This window comes from Cervus elaphus, chromosome 19 (assembly GCF_910594005.1).
Source record: "Cervus elaphus chromosome 19, mCerEla1.1, whole genome shotgun sequence".
Lineage (NCBI taxonomy): Eukaryota > Metazoa > Chordata > Mammalia > Artiodactyla > Cervidae > Cervus > Cervus elaphus.
Window position 1 is genome coordinate 3,158,192 of NC_057833.1, and position 17,131 is coordinate 3,175,322.

Here is a 17,131-nt window from a genome sequence, read left to right on the forward strand (position 1 = left end):
ACCTTGGAGTAGAATGGTTGGATCATATGGTAGGTACACATTCAACTTTCTAAGAGACTACCAAACTGTTTCAAAAGCTATTGTACCATTTGACACCCGCACCAATTTCTCCATATCCTCATCAATGCTTATAATGATGAATCTTTTTAATTTTAGTCTATAATAAATGTATCATGGTCTTTAATGGTGGTTTTGTTGTGTATTTCTCTAAAGACTAATGATGCTGAGCAACATGCAGAAATCCTATAAGCTGTTAGTTGCTCAGTCCTGTCTGACTCTTTACAACCCCATGGACTGTAGCCTGCCAGGCTCCTCTGTCCATGGAATTCTCCAGACAAGATTTCTGGAGAGTGGGTTGCAGATTCTGATTAGTGCTCTTACAAAAGATATCCTACAGTGCTCTCTAGCCCTTTCCAGCTAGAGACTACAGAGCAAGGAGTCAGCAATCTGCAAACCGAAGAGGACTCTCACCCACGTATGCTGGTACCTTGATCTTGGACTTCCCCAGCCTCCAGAACTGTGAGAAATTTCTGTTGTTATACGCTGCCCAATCTGTGGTATTTTGTTATCACAGCCCAAATGGATTAAGACAGTGGCCATCTGTAAGTTAAGAGAGACCTTCGGAGAAACCAGTACTGCAGAAACCTTGACCAGGCCTCCAGAATTGTGAAAAAAATTTTTTGTTGTTAAGCCATTCATTCTGTGGTTATTCTGTTATGAATGCCCTAGCAGACTAACCTAGCCTCGAACAAGGACATGATAGCATGCCCACTAACGTCTCTGCATTTGTTGCTGCTGCTGCTAAGTCGCTTCAGTCATGTCCAACTCTGTGCAACCCCACAGACAACAGCCCACAGCCTCCACCATCCCTGGGATTCTCCAGGCAAGAACACTGGAGTGGGTTGCCATTGCCTTCTCTGCTGCATTTGTTACAGGAGGGCAAATAGGCAGCTCTTGTTCAGAGCTATGGACAAACGGGGAAACCAGGCACCCTGCCACCTTCCCTTTGTTAGCATGTCTGATCTCTAAGAATCTTAGATGAGCCAGACACAGGTGTAAGGGAGAAGTGGCTATCTCTGGAAGGGACTGGAGTTCCAGGCTTTGAGCAATTTCACACTTTACCCAAAATAAACATTTTTTAAATATTTATTTTTAACTGGAGGATAATTGCTTTACAATACCACATTGGTTTCTGTCATACATCAGCACAAGTCAGCCACAAGTATACGTGTGTCCCTCCCCTAAGTAAACGTTTTAATGTAGGTGAAATTACAATAACATTGTAATTTTAGTCTCAAATTTTTAATTTAGCACTAAAATTGTCATTTTCAGCCTTACAGGAAAGAATCAAAAGAGGACCATAAGACAAATATTCACGAAGTGTTGTATCTAAAAGAAGTTGTATCTAAAAGAATGAGTTGTGGGCTGTGTTAGGCTGGTTATTTTCTATCAGAGCCTTCCATGAGTTTCTAGCCCCAGCTTGCTGACCAGAGCAAACCTCCTTCTTCATGTCCTGGTCTCACTGAGTTTGGTGAACTGTTATCTCACCAAGTCCCTAGTAGTTGGGTGAAGCAGTTTATACTGAGGACAACTTTATTCATCAACGGGGTTTAGGAAATGGAGGTAGAATTTAATTCATTTTAGTCCAATTGCACCTAATTTGTAAATTCTTAGAAGAAAAAAGGTCATGAGGGTGACAAAAGGCAATTTTGCTTTTTCTTTTCAGTCCTGTCCCTGCGTGCCAAAAGACAGACAGCATCCCTCAGTCCATACTTAGATTGTTTTTTTTTCCTGGATGAATTGGGAAGAGTACCTCCAATACCTGCTTCATCTAAACTGTGTTGTTGTTTTTTTAATGAGAATTTGCAACCACGAGCTCCATACTGAGATGTCAGGAATAGATACAGAATACGGATTAGATAGAATACACAGAAGAACTATACAAAAAAGATCTTCATGACCCAGATAATCATGATGGTATGATCACTCACCTAAAGCCAGACATCTTGGAGTGCGAAGTCGAGTGGGCCTTAGGAAGCATCACTGTGAACAAAGCTAGTGGAGGTGATGGAATTCCAGTTGAGCTATTTCAAATCCTAAAAGATGATGCTGTGAAAGTGCTGCACTCAATATGCCAACAAATTTGGAAAATTCAGCAGTGGCCACAGGACTGGAAAAGGTCACTTTTCATTCCAATCCCAAAGAAAGGAAATGCCAAAGAATGCTCAAACTACTGCACAATTGCACTCATCACACACCCTACTAAAGTAATGCTCAAAATTCTCCAAGCCAAGTTTCAACAGTTTGTGAACTATGAATTTCTATATGTTCAAGCTGGATTGAGAAAAAGCAGAGGAACCAGAGATCAAATTGCCAACATCCGCTGGATCATCGAAAAAGCAAGAATTCCACAAAAACATCTATTTCTGCTTTATTGACTATGCCAAAGCCTTTGATTGTGTGGATAACAACGAACTGTGGAAAATTCTTCAAGAAATGGGAATACCACACCACCTGACCTGCCTCTTGAGAAATCTGTATGCAGGTCAGGAAACAACAGTTAGAACTGGACACGGAACAGACTGGTTCCAAACAGGAAAAGGAGTACGTCAAGGCTGTATATTGTCACCCTGCTTATTTAACTTATATGCAGAGTACATCATGAGAAACACTGGGCTGGATGAGCACAAGCTGGAATCAAGATTGCCGGGAGAAGTATCAATAACCTCAGATATGCAGATGACACCACCCTTATGGCAGAAAGTGAAGAAGAACTAAAGAGCCTCTTGATGAAAGTAAAAGAGGAGAGTGAAAAACCTGGCTTAAAGCTCAACATTCAGAAAACTAAGATCATGGCATCTGGTCCCATCACTTCATGGCAAAGAGAGGGGGAAACAGTGACACACTTAATTTTTTTGGGCTCCAAAATCACTGAGATGGTGATTGCAGCCATGAAATCAAAAGACGCTTACTCCTTGGAAGGAAGTTATGACCAACCTAGACAGCATATTAAAAAGCAGAGACATTGCCAACAAAGGTCCATCTAGTCAAAGCTATGGTTTTTCCAGTAGTCATGTATGGATGTAGGAGTTAGACCATAAAGAAAGCTGAGCGCTGAAGAATTGATGCTTTTGAACTGTGGTGTTGGAGACGACTCCTTGGACTGCAAAGAGACCCAACCAGTCCATCCTAAAGGAAATCAGTCCTGAATATTCATAGGAAGGACTGATGCTGAACCTGAAACTCCAATACTTTGGCCACCTGATGTGAAGAACTGACTCACTGGAAAAGACCCCGATACTGGGAAAGATTGGGGGCAGGGGGAGAAGGGGACGACAGAGGATGAGATGGTTGTATGGCATCACCAACTCAATGGACATGAGTTTGAGTAAACTCCAGGAGTTGGAGATGGACAGGGAGGCCTGGCGTGTTGCAGTCCATGGGGTCGCAAAGAGTCAGACACGACTGAGCGACTGAACTGAACTGAAATGAATCTTGGGCAAACTGGAGTGAGAACCAGTGGGTTCCATCCTTAGTCCTTCTATCCTTTGGGCTCAAACTAATCTTTTTCAAATATCTGGAGTTCATTAGATGATATCCACGCTTCTTCAGCAAATATTTATTTTGCCAAGCACGTTCTAGGAGTTCCTCTTTCCAACTAAACCATTGTGAGATATCCAGTGCTTCGGAGCAACTCTTCGTTTAGCCCGAAGTTGACCTGTGTGCACTCCACTTCAGTTTTTGCAGCCCTGTTCTCCAGAAGCTCACAGGCTGCAGCAAGTAGAAAAGGGTACAACAGATGATCAAGTACTTAAACGGCCTCAAGGGCCTAAACATCTCGCCCGGCCCAAAGCAGTATCATGAAAACATAAAGGGAAAGACATACTGGTTCCCGCGCCCGCTAACTCTTGGGCGCGGCACGCGGTCCGAGATCCAGCGAGGCGCGGCCGCGGGCGGGCGCGTCCTCACCTCCGGCTCCACCCTCACGGTGTAGCTGCCTCTTTAAGAATCGGCGCCGCAGGCTGGTCAGCCTGGTGCTCACGTGACTCGGCTCCGTGCAATCGCTCGCGGAAGTGGTCCAGCCTGCACGGCTGGCGCGGGGTCTCCCGGTGCCCGGCGGGGCTGGCCGGCCGGAGCGGGCACCGCCGGGCGGCCCGCCGCCAGTCGCCAGGATGGTACAGTTATACAACCTGCACCCGTTTGGCTCGCAGCAGGTCGTGCCCTGCAAGCTGGAGCCCGAGCGCTTCTGCGGCGGGGGACGCGATACGCTGTTCGTGGCGGCTGGCTGCAAGGTGGAGGCGTTCACCGTGGTCGGCCAGGAGCTGTGCCAGCCGAGGTGCGTCTTCTCCACGCTGGGCAGGGTGCTGCGCCTGGCCTACAGCGAGGCCGGTAAGTAGGGGCGGGGGAAGGGGCGCCTCGCCCCCGCGCTGGGGCCTCCTTGGAGGGCCGAGTGACGCCAGCAGCTCTGGGTAGGGAAGGACTTCCTGCTTGCAGGGTGGTCTCGCCCGGTCCGGCGGCTAATGGAAGGTGAGAGCTGTGCGGTTGTCCTGGCAACCACAGGAGAGAGCAGGCCTCTGGTGGGCCGGGGAAATGCTGGTGGTTTTTGCTCTTCTGGAGTCCTCGCTGGAAAGGCCCTTGGTTGGGTGACTGGATTCCACTCAACTCAGACACTTGAAACCAAAACAAACCAAGTCAGACTCTTTTATTATAGAAAACAAGTACATACAAAAGTAGGGAGAATGGTGTCCTGAACCCCCGGTTAATCCCATCTGCAAGAATTATGCCAACTCACGGCCAGTCCTTAATCTATTTCCTGTCCATTTTTGAAAGCTCACAAGACCTGCTGATTTTTTAAATCAGTGTAAGTATAACTCGGGTCTTAGGCCCCTTTCCCCCAGAAAAGGAGCATCCGCTACTCCTTTTCCCCTAGAAATGTGAAGCAGTTCCAAGGGGATACTGAATGGGCATATCCCTATTTTAGAAACATCCAAATTTAAAAATAGGCACTTTGGGACTTTCCTGGTGGTCTAGTGGTTAAGACTCTTCACTTCCACTGCACAGGGCGTGGATTGATCCCTGGTGGGGAACTAAGATCCTGCATGCCAAGTGCAAACCCTCCCCGCCAATCCCGGCAAAAGATGCAAATAGGTAGAAATAGGTACTTCAGTTTACAGAAGAATTCACCATAGAATTCTTTTAACTGTCTAATAATACACTTAAAATTTGAATTCTGCTTTTCAATAAATTGCAGTGTTTAAGATGGAAAAGCCTGTGACTGAGGTATTTACTAATAAAGTGAAGTGCAAGAACCTGGAGGATTGTAGGGCTCTGTCTAAACTCTGTCCATAACTGACTGTGTGTGAGTTTATAGAAACTTTTGGGTCTTCGTTTGTGGTTTGTTTTTTTTTTTTTATAAAGTGGAAAACTAGATCAGTGATTTCCAGACCTTGGAATTTGGTGGATCAGCAAAAAAACTGCAGGGCTACCATACGCAGTATCTGACTGTTCATTTTGTCGAGTAAAGATGCATGTTCAAAAAACTGAAAAGCACTATTATTTACTGTCTATTATTTATATAAAAATACCTAGCTCCGAACTTTGGATGCCTTTGCTTTATGAACAACTTATTATATTGTTACTACTTTTTCTTTTTGAATAGTTTAGACATCAATAGGGGCCTTCAGTTCTGCAGACCAGTTTGAAAAACACTTATTAGATCTGTAAATTCTTTGTCAGCAAACAGCTCTGATTTTGGTATTTTTAATGATATTGCTCTCCTAATCATTTCACAATATTAGTAGTTTTCCTCACCTCCTTTTTAGACTTATGAATTCTTACCTTCAAGAGCTCTATTGAGTGACAGGCTCACCAGTTTCAACATTAGTATGTGTGTGTGTGCTGGTGGGGGGCAGATAACCACTACTTACATGATTGGCCCCATTCTTCCAAATGGACATTTAATGTGGAATTGTCAGTGACCGGCACTCTGTGAACCTGTAACTTTCTTGCCTGTCAGTAGTGGTGATTCTAGGGAATCCTTTGATGCCTCTACTGGTGTTAAGAATCATTTAGGGTAGCTTAAAAAGATTCCTGGACCTCAGAGAAGCAGTAACAGTTTCCTGGGGTGTGGCCCAGCATTGGGTGAGTCTCCTGTTTAGTCAGGATTGAGAATCACTGATCTAGAGTCATACTGACTGCCGTAGGCAGTGAGTAGCATGGTGGTACTGATGCCTTGAAGTTAACAAAGATGCTTTTGTAATTCTGTTGACTGTCTTAAAAAAAATTAGGAAGTCATGTGGTATGGTGTTAGCAAAAGTCAGATAGCTCAAGGGTAACTTTCAGCTTGAACTTAATGCTTGGGTGCAGCTTCTTCCAAATGTAGGTAGAGAACTGCTAGATATGCTGATATCCAGATAACTCCTCTTACACATCTCAGCTTTTTCCTCTTGGCCTCTTTCCTCCCACTAACCCTGGCTTGGACTTGGGGATTCCTGCTCTACGCTCAGTGTCTCCCCTACTCTCATCCCATTAAAAACAAAGTGAATCTTAGATCAGCAATTTCTGTTCACTATAAATGCTTTGCAGATTCTTAAACAAGAAGAAAACATTTTCAATTTCTCTTTGTCTCTAATTAGCAGGATGCCAGGCTCCTTTCATAAAGATTGGAGGTGGTAGAATGTAGGTTGAAATTTTGAAGGATGGGCCCCTAATATCATCATCAGTAATTGAAATTATTTTAGGTTTTCTATGTGAAGGGAGAAAGAAGAGATTTGGGAACTCATTGCTCTCAAGGAAGAAAGATCTCTGTGGCCAGAGTCAAGTGCTGTGTAGAGACGTCTGGTGCTGGACCCTTGTTTATGGGATGCCTGGAGGTGTGGGGCAGAGAGGACAAAGCCACATAGCCTAAGTGGAGGAAAGAGCCCTAGAATGTCTATTATCTCCTCCTAGGCCCTACTGCGGATGGAGATGGCTAGATAGCACCAGTGATTCCATGGACGTGAGTTTGAGCAGACTTCGAAGATACTGAGGGACAGGGAAGCTTGGCATGCTGCAGTCCTTGGGATTGCCAAGGGTTGGATCAGACAGGACTTAGTGACTGAACAACAAAGCCCTACCCCACCTCAACTTTTTAAGTCATAAAACATATTTTAATTCATCATATGTTATTTCTGCCTTCTGATAATTGTTTTGTCATAGGAGTGCAGCCTTTTAGTTTAGGGATTAGTGTTAGCCAGGCTTATGATCTTGCCACATAAAAGGAAAAGTTTACGTTTTTTTTTTTTTAAATCAATGACTCTCAGCTTGAGAATAAATAGAATAATGATTTTTAAATTTACTTAATAAACACAGAAGCTGTCATAAAATAAGTAAAATAAAGCCCTGAGCACATAATGCTTTGAAAAGTTTAATTCCTTTCTCTTATGAAGGGCTAGAATCCTCTAGACTTATATCTCCTTTCTAACATTTTGAGAGATGCATGGAATGACCATTGACTTTGGAGCTAACCAGATCCAGATTTAAGCCCAAGTGCCATCATTTGTTGGCTGTGTTGCCTAAGCAAGATACTTAGCTTATTTGAGGGCTTCCCCTGTGGCTCAGCTGGTAAATAATCTGCCTGCAGTGTGGGAGATCTGGGTTTGCTCCCTGGGTTGGGAAGATCCCCTGGAGAAAGGGAAGGCTACCCACTCCAATATTCTGGCCTGGAGAATTCCATGAACTATACAGTCCATGGGGTCGCCAAGAGTCAGACACGACTGAGCAACTTTAGTTCACTTAGCTTATTTGAGTCTCAGATTCCTGATCTATGAAGTGGAGAAGGGGGTCTTGCCTTGAAGAGTTGTGAGGATTATCTAGAGAACTCTAAAGGTCTGTTTATAAGGCTTATCAGGAAGACACACTTAGCAAGTTCTAGTTCATTGTTTACAAAACAGGTTATTAATTTGAAAACTTAAGACAGCATAGGTACTATCTATAGTTTGCAAATTACATATAAACAGTTGATATATAGACTTTACCAATAATAGGCATATATTTGTAGACATATGAAAAAAAGCTTACTTTTTTCTAAAATAAAATGTATAAAACCTTTTATTATAATTAAACAAATATTCTTAGTTTTAAAGTTCATTAAGTAACTAGTAACTTGAATATGACACCAAAGCATTGACAACAAAGAAAAAATGGAAAAATTGGCTGTCATCAAAATTAAAAAATTTTGTGCATCAAAGGACACTATCAACTGATTTGAAAAAGCAGTCTACAGAAAAGGGGAGAAATATTTGCAAAGCATATACTCAATAAGGGATTAGTATTCAGAAGAACTCTTACAACTCAGCAAACAACAAAACAACCCAATTTGAAAATTGGCTGAGTTTGAATATTTATCTAAGTTGCCAACAAACGCAGGACAGGATGCTCAACATCACTAATTATCATAGAAACGCAAATCAAAACCACAAAGAGATACCATTTCATACCCATTAGGATGGTCATTATCAAAACAAATAGAAATAATAAGTGTTGATGAGGATGTGGAGAAATTGGAACCTCTGTACATTCCTGGTGGGAGAGTAAAATGATAGAGCTGCTGTAGAGAACAATATGATGGTTCCTGAAAAAATTCATAGAATTTCCACATCTGAAAGTCGCTCAGTCGTGTCTTACTCTTGGCAACCCCGTGGACTGTATGTAGCCTACCAGGCTCCTCGGTCCATGGAATTCTCGAGGCCAGAATACTGGAGTGGGTAGCCATTCCCTTCTCCAGGAGTTTCTCTTTTGGGTATACACACAGATTAACTGAAAGCAGGGGCTTGTGCACACATTTGTACACCAGTATACATAGCGTTTTTCACTAGAGCCAAGAGGTGGAAGCAGCCCAGGTATTCATCAGCAGATAAACAAAATGCAGTGTATCCATACAGCCTTAAAAAGGGATGAGACTCTGATACGTGTACAGCACAAATGAACTTTGAAGACATTACACTAAGTGAAGTAAACCTGAAATAAACAAAAGGACAAATATTGTATGATTCTACTCATGAGCTACCTTAGAATAGTCAAGTTCATAGAGACAGAAGTGGTGGTGGTTGCCAGAGTCTGTGTTCATGAGGCAGTACTTCTGTTGTCCAGTTCTGGGTTTTACTTTTACTCTACACACATTTAGTTTTGCTTTCGATTTTATGGACCTTAGTTCTGAGTTAGATCTGCAGATGTGTACAAATAATTCATATTTATGTATTTGCATATAACCCATGCTCTTCAGCATTGATGCTTTATTATGTAAATAGTAAAAGACATATATGAAAAAAAAAAAGACATATATGTACAGAGGGTGGGAATGGGGAGTTATTTTTAGTGGATTCAGAGTTTGGGGGAAGATGAAAAAGTTTTCAGGATGGTGGTAATGGCTGCGTAACAATGTGAATGTATCTAATGCCGTGAATTGTACACTTGAAAATAGTGAAAGTGGTAAATTTTGTGTTATGTGTATTTTACCACAATAAAAACTTTTTTGTTTGATGTGTTTACTGAGAGAGTTTAAGGAAGACGGAGGCCCTGTGGTCTCTTCTGTTCTCAACCCCATCAGACCTTCTCTGGAACAGGGTCAGCCAGTGTGTGCAACCCAGAAGGTATAGTTAGGTATTCCACCTAGATTTCTTGAAGAAGAAAATGGCTATCCACTCCAGTATTCTTGCCTGGAGAAATCCCATGGACAGAGGAGCACGGTGGACTACCATCCACGGGATCTCAAAAGGGTCGGACACGACTTAGTGACTAAACAGCCGTCAGGATCTCTGGGGAGAAAACAGATGCAGGATTCCCATCTGTGGCCTCAAAGCAACCAGCATCAGGACAAGGTTTGCCTGTCTTAAAGCCTGGCTCAGTCCAGAGGAGAGGGGGCCTGGCCAGCCCACTGAGTGTCTTCAGAAAAGGGCTGCCCCCGCTTGCTTGCTGCGTCTGTATGTAGGAAGCAATTGTGCTAACCACAGCATTTCAATGTCAGTTCATTGGAGAATGAATGGCTTGTTTACATAATAATGTCTAGCATTTAGTGAGTTGTCTATTTGAAAGAACTGTGACTTCTCCCCTCCAACCCAGAAAGTTCTAAAAATTAAAAATTTAATTTAACCCCCCCCAATAGAATATGTAAGAGTGTGTTTATGTAATTTGACAGACACAAGAGACTGTTTAAACAAGTCAGGAAACACAGAAGTCAAGACGGAAAAGATACACATCTGGTTCCACATGGTAAAAGATGTCATACAAAGTCAAACCATAGCAAAGTAAAAAGTCAAACTACAGACTACCAAAAGTGATTGCTTTTCATGGCCGGCAAAGGATTAATATCCTTTTTACCCAGAGAGCTGCTATTCCTTGATAAGAAAAACAAACCAATATAAAAAAAAAAGAAGTGGATAACTTGTAGAAGAGCAACTGTACATGGCTGCATAAACATGTAACAGCTTTATAAGTGGTCTGGAAAATATGAATGATATTTATATCCATGAGAGTCCCTGTTTCCTCCATCATATTGAGTCAGTGCTGGTGAGGATGTGGGGGAACAGGCCTATTTAAACTGCGCTGGTGGCAATCTGCATCTGTAATATGTAATTGTGATTGTAATCTGGCAATATCTATTAAATTTAAAAATGTACTGACCCTTTGACTGATAGTCTTACTTTTGAAAATCTACACAATTGAAATGAACACTCCAGTATTCTTGGGCTTCCCTTGTGGCTCAGCTGGTAAAAAATCTGCCTGCAGTGAAGGAGACCTGGGTTTGATCCCTGGGTTGGGATGATCTGCTGGAGAAGGGAAAGGCTACCCACTCCAGTATTCTGGCCTAGAGAATTCCATGGACTTTATAGTATAGTCCATGGGGTTGCAAAGAGTCAGACATGATTGAGCGGCTTTCACTTTCACTTTCAAATAAATATGTAGGTATAGGCCTATTTATTACAGCGTAGACTATAGTGGCAAAAACAAAAAAAGCTGGAAATTTGGGGTTGGCTGAAAAGGTCATTTGGGTTTTTCTGTAAGACGGTACAGAAAAACCCGAACAAAGTTTTTGGTCAGCCCAGTACTTAAATGTAGTATATCAGCAGGCGGACTGCTGAATAAATTCTGACACAGGTGTATACAGGATATTTTGCACGTATATGAAAAGGACGTTAGATATCCATGCATCTACCCTAGAGGGAAAAATATAGTGGAAATCTTGGTAATAAATTGGTAACTTTTAAAAATCGTTTTACTATTTTTTATTATTGTTTGTTTTTTTTTAATTTTTACAATGTCGTGTTGCTTTCTGCCATATAACAATGCGAATCAGCCATAATTATACATATGTCCCCTCCCTCGTCAGGTACTTTTTTAAATTGCAGATTGTAAAATATATTTAATATGTTCCATTTTGTTAAAAGCAAGAGTGACAAACCACCACTCTGTGATCTGTGTTTCTATGAAAGAAAGGTTTAGAAGGACACATACCACGCTGTGTGCATTAACACTGGCTCCTCATGGATTGGACTGCAGGGGAAAGATCATTCTGCTTTTCATTTTATATCTCTTCATCACTTTGACTTCTCACAACAAACAACAATTTGAAAATTACTTGGTAATTTAGAAAATCCAAGAAAATCAACAGTTAAGGGAAAACTGACTTGGATTGAAATTTTACTTGGTATGTGTGTCTTTATGCTATTTCTCAGAGGTGACATGAAAGTATGACTTGTGGGGAGGGGAGAGTTAGCAGTGTACGTCCACCGATCTCTTCAGAGTTCCTTATACCTAATTTCAGCATCACTCTAATAGCAAACACTTCATGTCAGGAGAACTCTGTTAGAGTTGTAGATTCAGAGCTACAATAACATGTAGGGCTACCATGGAAATAAATCATAGACTTTCTCTGTGAGCTACATGAATATTTAATAGGTCATCTTAAGATATTAACTGCTTCCCAGGTGGCTCAGTGGAAAGAATGCCCCTGCAATGCAGGAGACGCAGATTCAATAGCTGGGTGGGGAAGATCCCCTGGAGAAGAAAATGGCAACCCTCTCTAGTATTCTTGTCTGGGAAATCCCATGGACAGAGGAGCCTAGTGGGGCACAGTCTGTGAGGTCACGAAGGAGTTGGGCACGACTTACAAACTAAATAAGAAGAGAGTAAAATGGGGGTAGATTGTATTTCAGAACCTAAATGCCTGTTGTCCATTAAAAGCATACCTGAGATCCTGTTACTTAGAGTTCTGTTCTGTCATTTGGTCACCATGTCACATCTGACTCTGCAACTCCATGGACTCCAGCACGCCAGGCTTCCCTGTCCTTCACCGTCTCCCAGAGTTTGCTGAAACTCGTGTCCATTGAATTGATGATGCCATCCAACTGTCTCATCCTCAATCTCCCCCTTCTCCTCCCGCCCTCAGGCTTGCCCAGCATCAGGGTCTTTTCCAGTGAGTCAGCTCTTCACATCAAGCGGCCAAAGTGTTGGAGTTTTTTGTTCTAGTCCATCTTTAATTTGACCATTCACATTAGGATTCTGTTTTAGTTCCTTTTCATGATGCAAGGTAAGTTGTGGTTTCTAATTAGAAATTCTAAATGTAATCTTATTTCCTTCTCAGGAGATTATTTGGTAGCAATTGAAGAGAAAAACAAAGCTACATTCCTGCGTGCTTATGTAAACTGGAGAAGTAAAAGGACTGAAAACTCCAGAGTGTGTATCCGGATGGTCGGACATGACGTGGAAGCACCCTTCAGCGAAACCTTCAGAGACCAGATGTCTATTGTGGAAATGCCGCTTTCTGAGGCCCCCCTTTGCATTTCCTGCTGCCCTGTGAAAGGAGACCTTCTTGTTGGCTGCAGCAATAATCTAGTCTTATTTAGTTTGAAGTATCAGACCATTAATGAAGAATTCTCAATTTTGGACTTTGAACGTTCTTTAGTTATCCACATAGATAACATCACCCCTGCTGAAATTTCTTTTTGTCTTGGCTATGTTGCTGTCATGTCAGAGTTAGAAGTCTTAATCATAAAACTGGAGTCAGACCCCAAAAACAGAGAGAGTGTTAACCACCATCCACGTAAGACCACCAATCCTATGAAACAGGCAGAAGGTAAATAATGAATTTAGCTTACTTTCTTGTTTGGGGTATAGAGAAAAACCCTTATTTCTGTCAATCTCTGAAAGGCTCTAGTATGTATATTGCCAAGCCACATTATTTATGATGTGGTTGCTTCCCTGACAGCTCAGACGGTAAAGAATCCACCTGCAATGCAGGTGACCTGGTTTCGATCCCTGGGTTGGGAAGATCCCTGGAGAAAGAAATGGCAACCCCATCCAGTATTCTGGCTTGGAGAATTCCATGGACAGAGGAGCATGGCAGGCTACAGTCCACGGGGTCGCGAAGGGTTGGACACGACTGAGCGACTTTCACATGCATAGATGTTCATAATATGTGGGACTTGGGTTTTTGATCTGGCTGTCCATGTCTTATCCTGTAGCATGTGATGTATTCTGCAGCGTATAAATGTATTTCAACATATATTTGTCATTGAAAATAATGAAACATCTACTGCTAGAGGAGCAATTTCTGGTTCCAGTCCTCATATTTGCTAGTTGAGTGACCTTGGGTTAGGAACACCATCTCTGAGTTTCTGTTTCCTTATGTATAAAGTGGGGATGATGATCATGTCCTGTTTTACTTTGTCAGTTGTGAGGAAGGAATGAGCAAGTGCTAAGACATTTCAAAGCCATAGTGCCTTATAAATACATGAGATGTGTGTGTATAAATACTATAATTGGTAGGGGGATGTGGTGAAATCTAATTGGCATTCGAAAATTACTTGGAGTTACTACATAATTTTCTTCAATTTTATTTTTTAAGACACCAGTAATGACACTTCACAGCTTGAGTCAGATGATTTTGTTATCTGCCAAAAGCCCATGGAACTTCTTGGTGAAAAAAGCAAACAGTCGGGAATATCTGTTACACTGGAGTCAACGGGATTAGCTGATGAAAAAATAAAATATTTCCATGTTCGGCACCTGCTCTATAGGTACTAGATAGCTTTTTATTCACCAGCAGTTACTATATCTTTACCTGCTTAACGCAATGGAAATTAGATCTCCTCTCCTCTGTCTCTCTTTAAATTCGCAGGCGTTTCGCTCCTGATATTTCTTCGTGTCTCTTGTCTGATGACGTCAGGTTGCACTCACTCCAGCTTCTACCCATTTTCCAAGCAGGTAAGTATGAGAATGCTGCAGTGCAGTGAGCTGGAAAGGCACTGGGCGGAGCGGGGAGTCTGATGTGAGTAACAGGTTAGGCTTTTCTGAGTTTCCCTGTGGCCTTAGACAGATTCCTTAGCAAATAACAGTGAGCCCATAAAACAGAAATCATGTCTGCTAGGAGAAGCCATGGAGAGGAGATGACTGACAAAACCCGTTTCTCTTTTTGAAATGGTCAGTAGGCCCCCAAAAGAAAATCAGGGCCCTGTTACAGCTGAGGTTCATCTGGGTTCCAGCTGGGTCATTTGCCAGAGCTGCTAATGATGGCCTTGTGAGCCAGATGGGAAAATGTGGGCTGGATGGAAGTTCGCTTAAGAGCAGTGGTTTTTAGCCTCGCTGCACATTGGCCTTCCTTGGATGCTTTTTAAAACACTGATGCTCAGACTCAATTTACTGGCCCATGCTTTGCAGTGTATGGGAATCTTAGTTCCCCAATCAGGGGTCAAACCCATGCCCCCTTCCCTGGGAGCATACAGTCTTAACCACTAGCTGGCCAGGGAACTCCCCATGCTGGAGATTCTGACTTAATTGGTCAACTGATGCCAGAGCATCAGTATATGTATGTATGTATATATATATATATATAGTTTTTTTTTTTTTACTTTTTTAAAGATAGTTCAATTTAAAATTAAATTTTAAATCTCACCGCATGGCATGTGGGATCTTAGTTCCCTGACTAGGGATCAAACCTATGCCCCCTGCAGTGGAAGCACAGAGTCTTAACCACTGGACCACCAGGAAAGTCCCAGGGCATCAGTATTTTTTAAAACCTCCCCAGAAATATAATGGGCAACCCAGATTAAGAATCATTATTGAATTCTGTACTTAGTGCTGGCCTGCTTCACATTTTAGGTGTTGGCTAGGGAAAGGTATAAATATTACTCTGATTAAACTTAAACATGTATTTTTTTTCTTTTTTGTAGTGAACGTGTATTGAGTACCTACTATGTTGGGTCTTGTGCTGAATACTAGGGCTCCTGTAGTGAGCAAAAGCAGGCAAAGTCCTTGCGCTCATGGAGCTTACTGTCTTGTGGGGGGAAGCAGGCGTGAGTGGAATGAACATTAGAAGGCGTGTACAGTTACACACTGGTGGGAGCGCTCTGTGAGAGACGAATCCTGCCCTGAGCCTGCATAACAAAGGATCCTGAACCTCACGGGGGTCGGGGAAGGCTTCCTGAGAAAGAGGATCCGAAGAGTGAACGGGGCTGATGGGTGGGCAGGCTTGGTTGTGGCCAATGGAGCGTCTTTGCTTGAGGAACTGAAAGAAGCCTGGGAGAGGGAGGTGTAACACGGCAGGAGACCAGAGGGCCCGCAGCCGCCTTGGAGGGCTAGCTCTCCCTCTCCACGGCCTGCATCACCCTGACCCGGAGCTCCTTTGGTCCCGCTCAGCCTCTTACATTTCTCCACCCACGTGGCTTTTCTCTGCTGCTAGGTTACACCAGGCTCAGTCTGGTCTAAGATCTGCTGGTTACTCTCCCAATGCTCAGAGCAGAGTACTTCCCTCAGAGCTTGCGAGACTGGTGTCTTCAGCTCGAATCGAGTAGCACCTCGCCGCAGAGGACTTCCCAGGCTTCTCAGTTGAAGCCGCTCCCTCCCCGCACACTGCCGCGTTCATCCTCCGCCCCAGTCCCCCTCACCAGGATGAATGCAGTTACGCTGCCCTGCGCGCTGGGGTACCCCCGGAACCCAGAGCAATCGGATGGTGTAGGTGCCTGATGGATGCTTACTCAGTGGGCGGATGAGGCGTTGGGCAGTGCCCGTGTGAGCTGGGCCCTGATGGATGAGTAAAAGTTTTAGAAGGTGAAAAAAAAATTTTTTTTTAGAAGATGGAGATTCTGGTAAGATACTACCTCAGGGAAAGCAACATGTGCAAGGTGAAAGATCATCATGTATGTTTGGAGATAAGTGAGCAGCTCTCTTTGTGATTAGAGCACAGATGTGTGTAGGAAAGAAGAGGAAGTAGAAACTGGATCAGTTATTTTATGCCAGTTGTGGAGAGTGTAGTAATTGGATTTTCTTCTTTTTTTTTGTAGGTTCTCATTAGTTATCTCTTTTATACATTCTTCTGTTATTAATGTGTCCTTGAAGGCCATCAATCAGAGCTATATTTTTTTTTAAAAAACTGATTATGAAAAGTTTCAGAAAAATAGTACAGTGGCCCCTGAGGTCCCCATCACACAGCTTCAGCGATGTTGCCTCGTAATCACCCCCGGCCCTCTGTCAGATTGTTTTGATGCAAATCCCAGAGTTTATACCTTTTCATTTATAAATATTTCAGCATATGTTTCTAAAGGCAAGGGATTCTTTTATTTAAGCAAAAACCCCAAATGTCATTTCACGTTTTTAAGAAATGACTTGATATCATCCAATCCCCATCAGTTACTCAAATGTCCCTGATTGTCTAAATATTTTCTTCTGCAATTTATCAGATTCAAATTAAGGTTCTATACCTGCACTTGGCTCCTGTGTCTTTTATGTCTCTCTGCTATACAGGCTCTGCCTTCCTCTCTCTTTTCTCTTTGTGGTTTAGTTAGCAGGAAACTGGACTATTAGTGCAGAACTTCCCACAATCTGAATTTTGCTGACTGACTCCCCAGTGTCATTTAACATGCTCCTGTATGCCCTGTATTTCCCTGTGATCCGCAGCTGTACTGTTCAGCATGGTATCCATTTGTCAGTGTTGCTGTTGAGCACCTTGAAGTGTGACCAGTCTAAATTAAGATATGGTTTAAGTGGAAAATTCATAGTAGGTCTTAAAGACTTAGTACAACAAAAAAGAATATAAACCGACTCGTTAATTTTTTATTGATTATGTATCAAAATGATAATATTTTGGATATGTTGGGTT

The 17,131-nt window shown here is 42.6% G+C and overlaps 1 protein-coding gene across 4 annotated transcripts in view; it reads left to right on the forward strand.

The window, feature by feature from the left end:
- Window positions 1–4,026: 4,026 nt before the first annotated feature.
- HPS3 (HPS3 biogenesis of lysosomal organelles complex 2 subunit 1) overlaps window positions 4,027–17,131 on the forward strand; it is a 39,993-nt gene continuing 26,888 nt past the window's right edge. For 3 of the 4 annotated variants that reach the window (XR_006335267.1, XR_006335266.1, XM_043874191.1), the window contains exons 1-4: window positions 4,027–4,389; window positions 12,620–13,111; window positions 13,883–14,054; window positions 14,156–14,241. Coding sequence is in view for 2 of the 4 variants with exons in the window: in XM_043874191.1 (XP_043730126.1) it covers window positions 4,173–4,389; window positions 12,620–13,111; window positions 13,883–14,054; window positions 14,156–14,241 (967 nt within the window). In the remaining 2 variants the exon portion in view is untranslated. The remainder of the gene's footprint in view (window positions 4,390–12,619; window positions 13,112–13,882; window positions 14,055–14,155; window positions 14,242–17,131) is intronic. The other variant, XM_043874190.1, reaches the window with a different exon arrangement.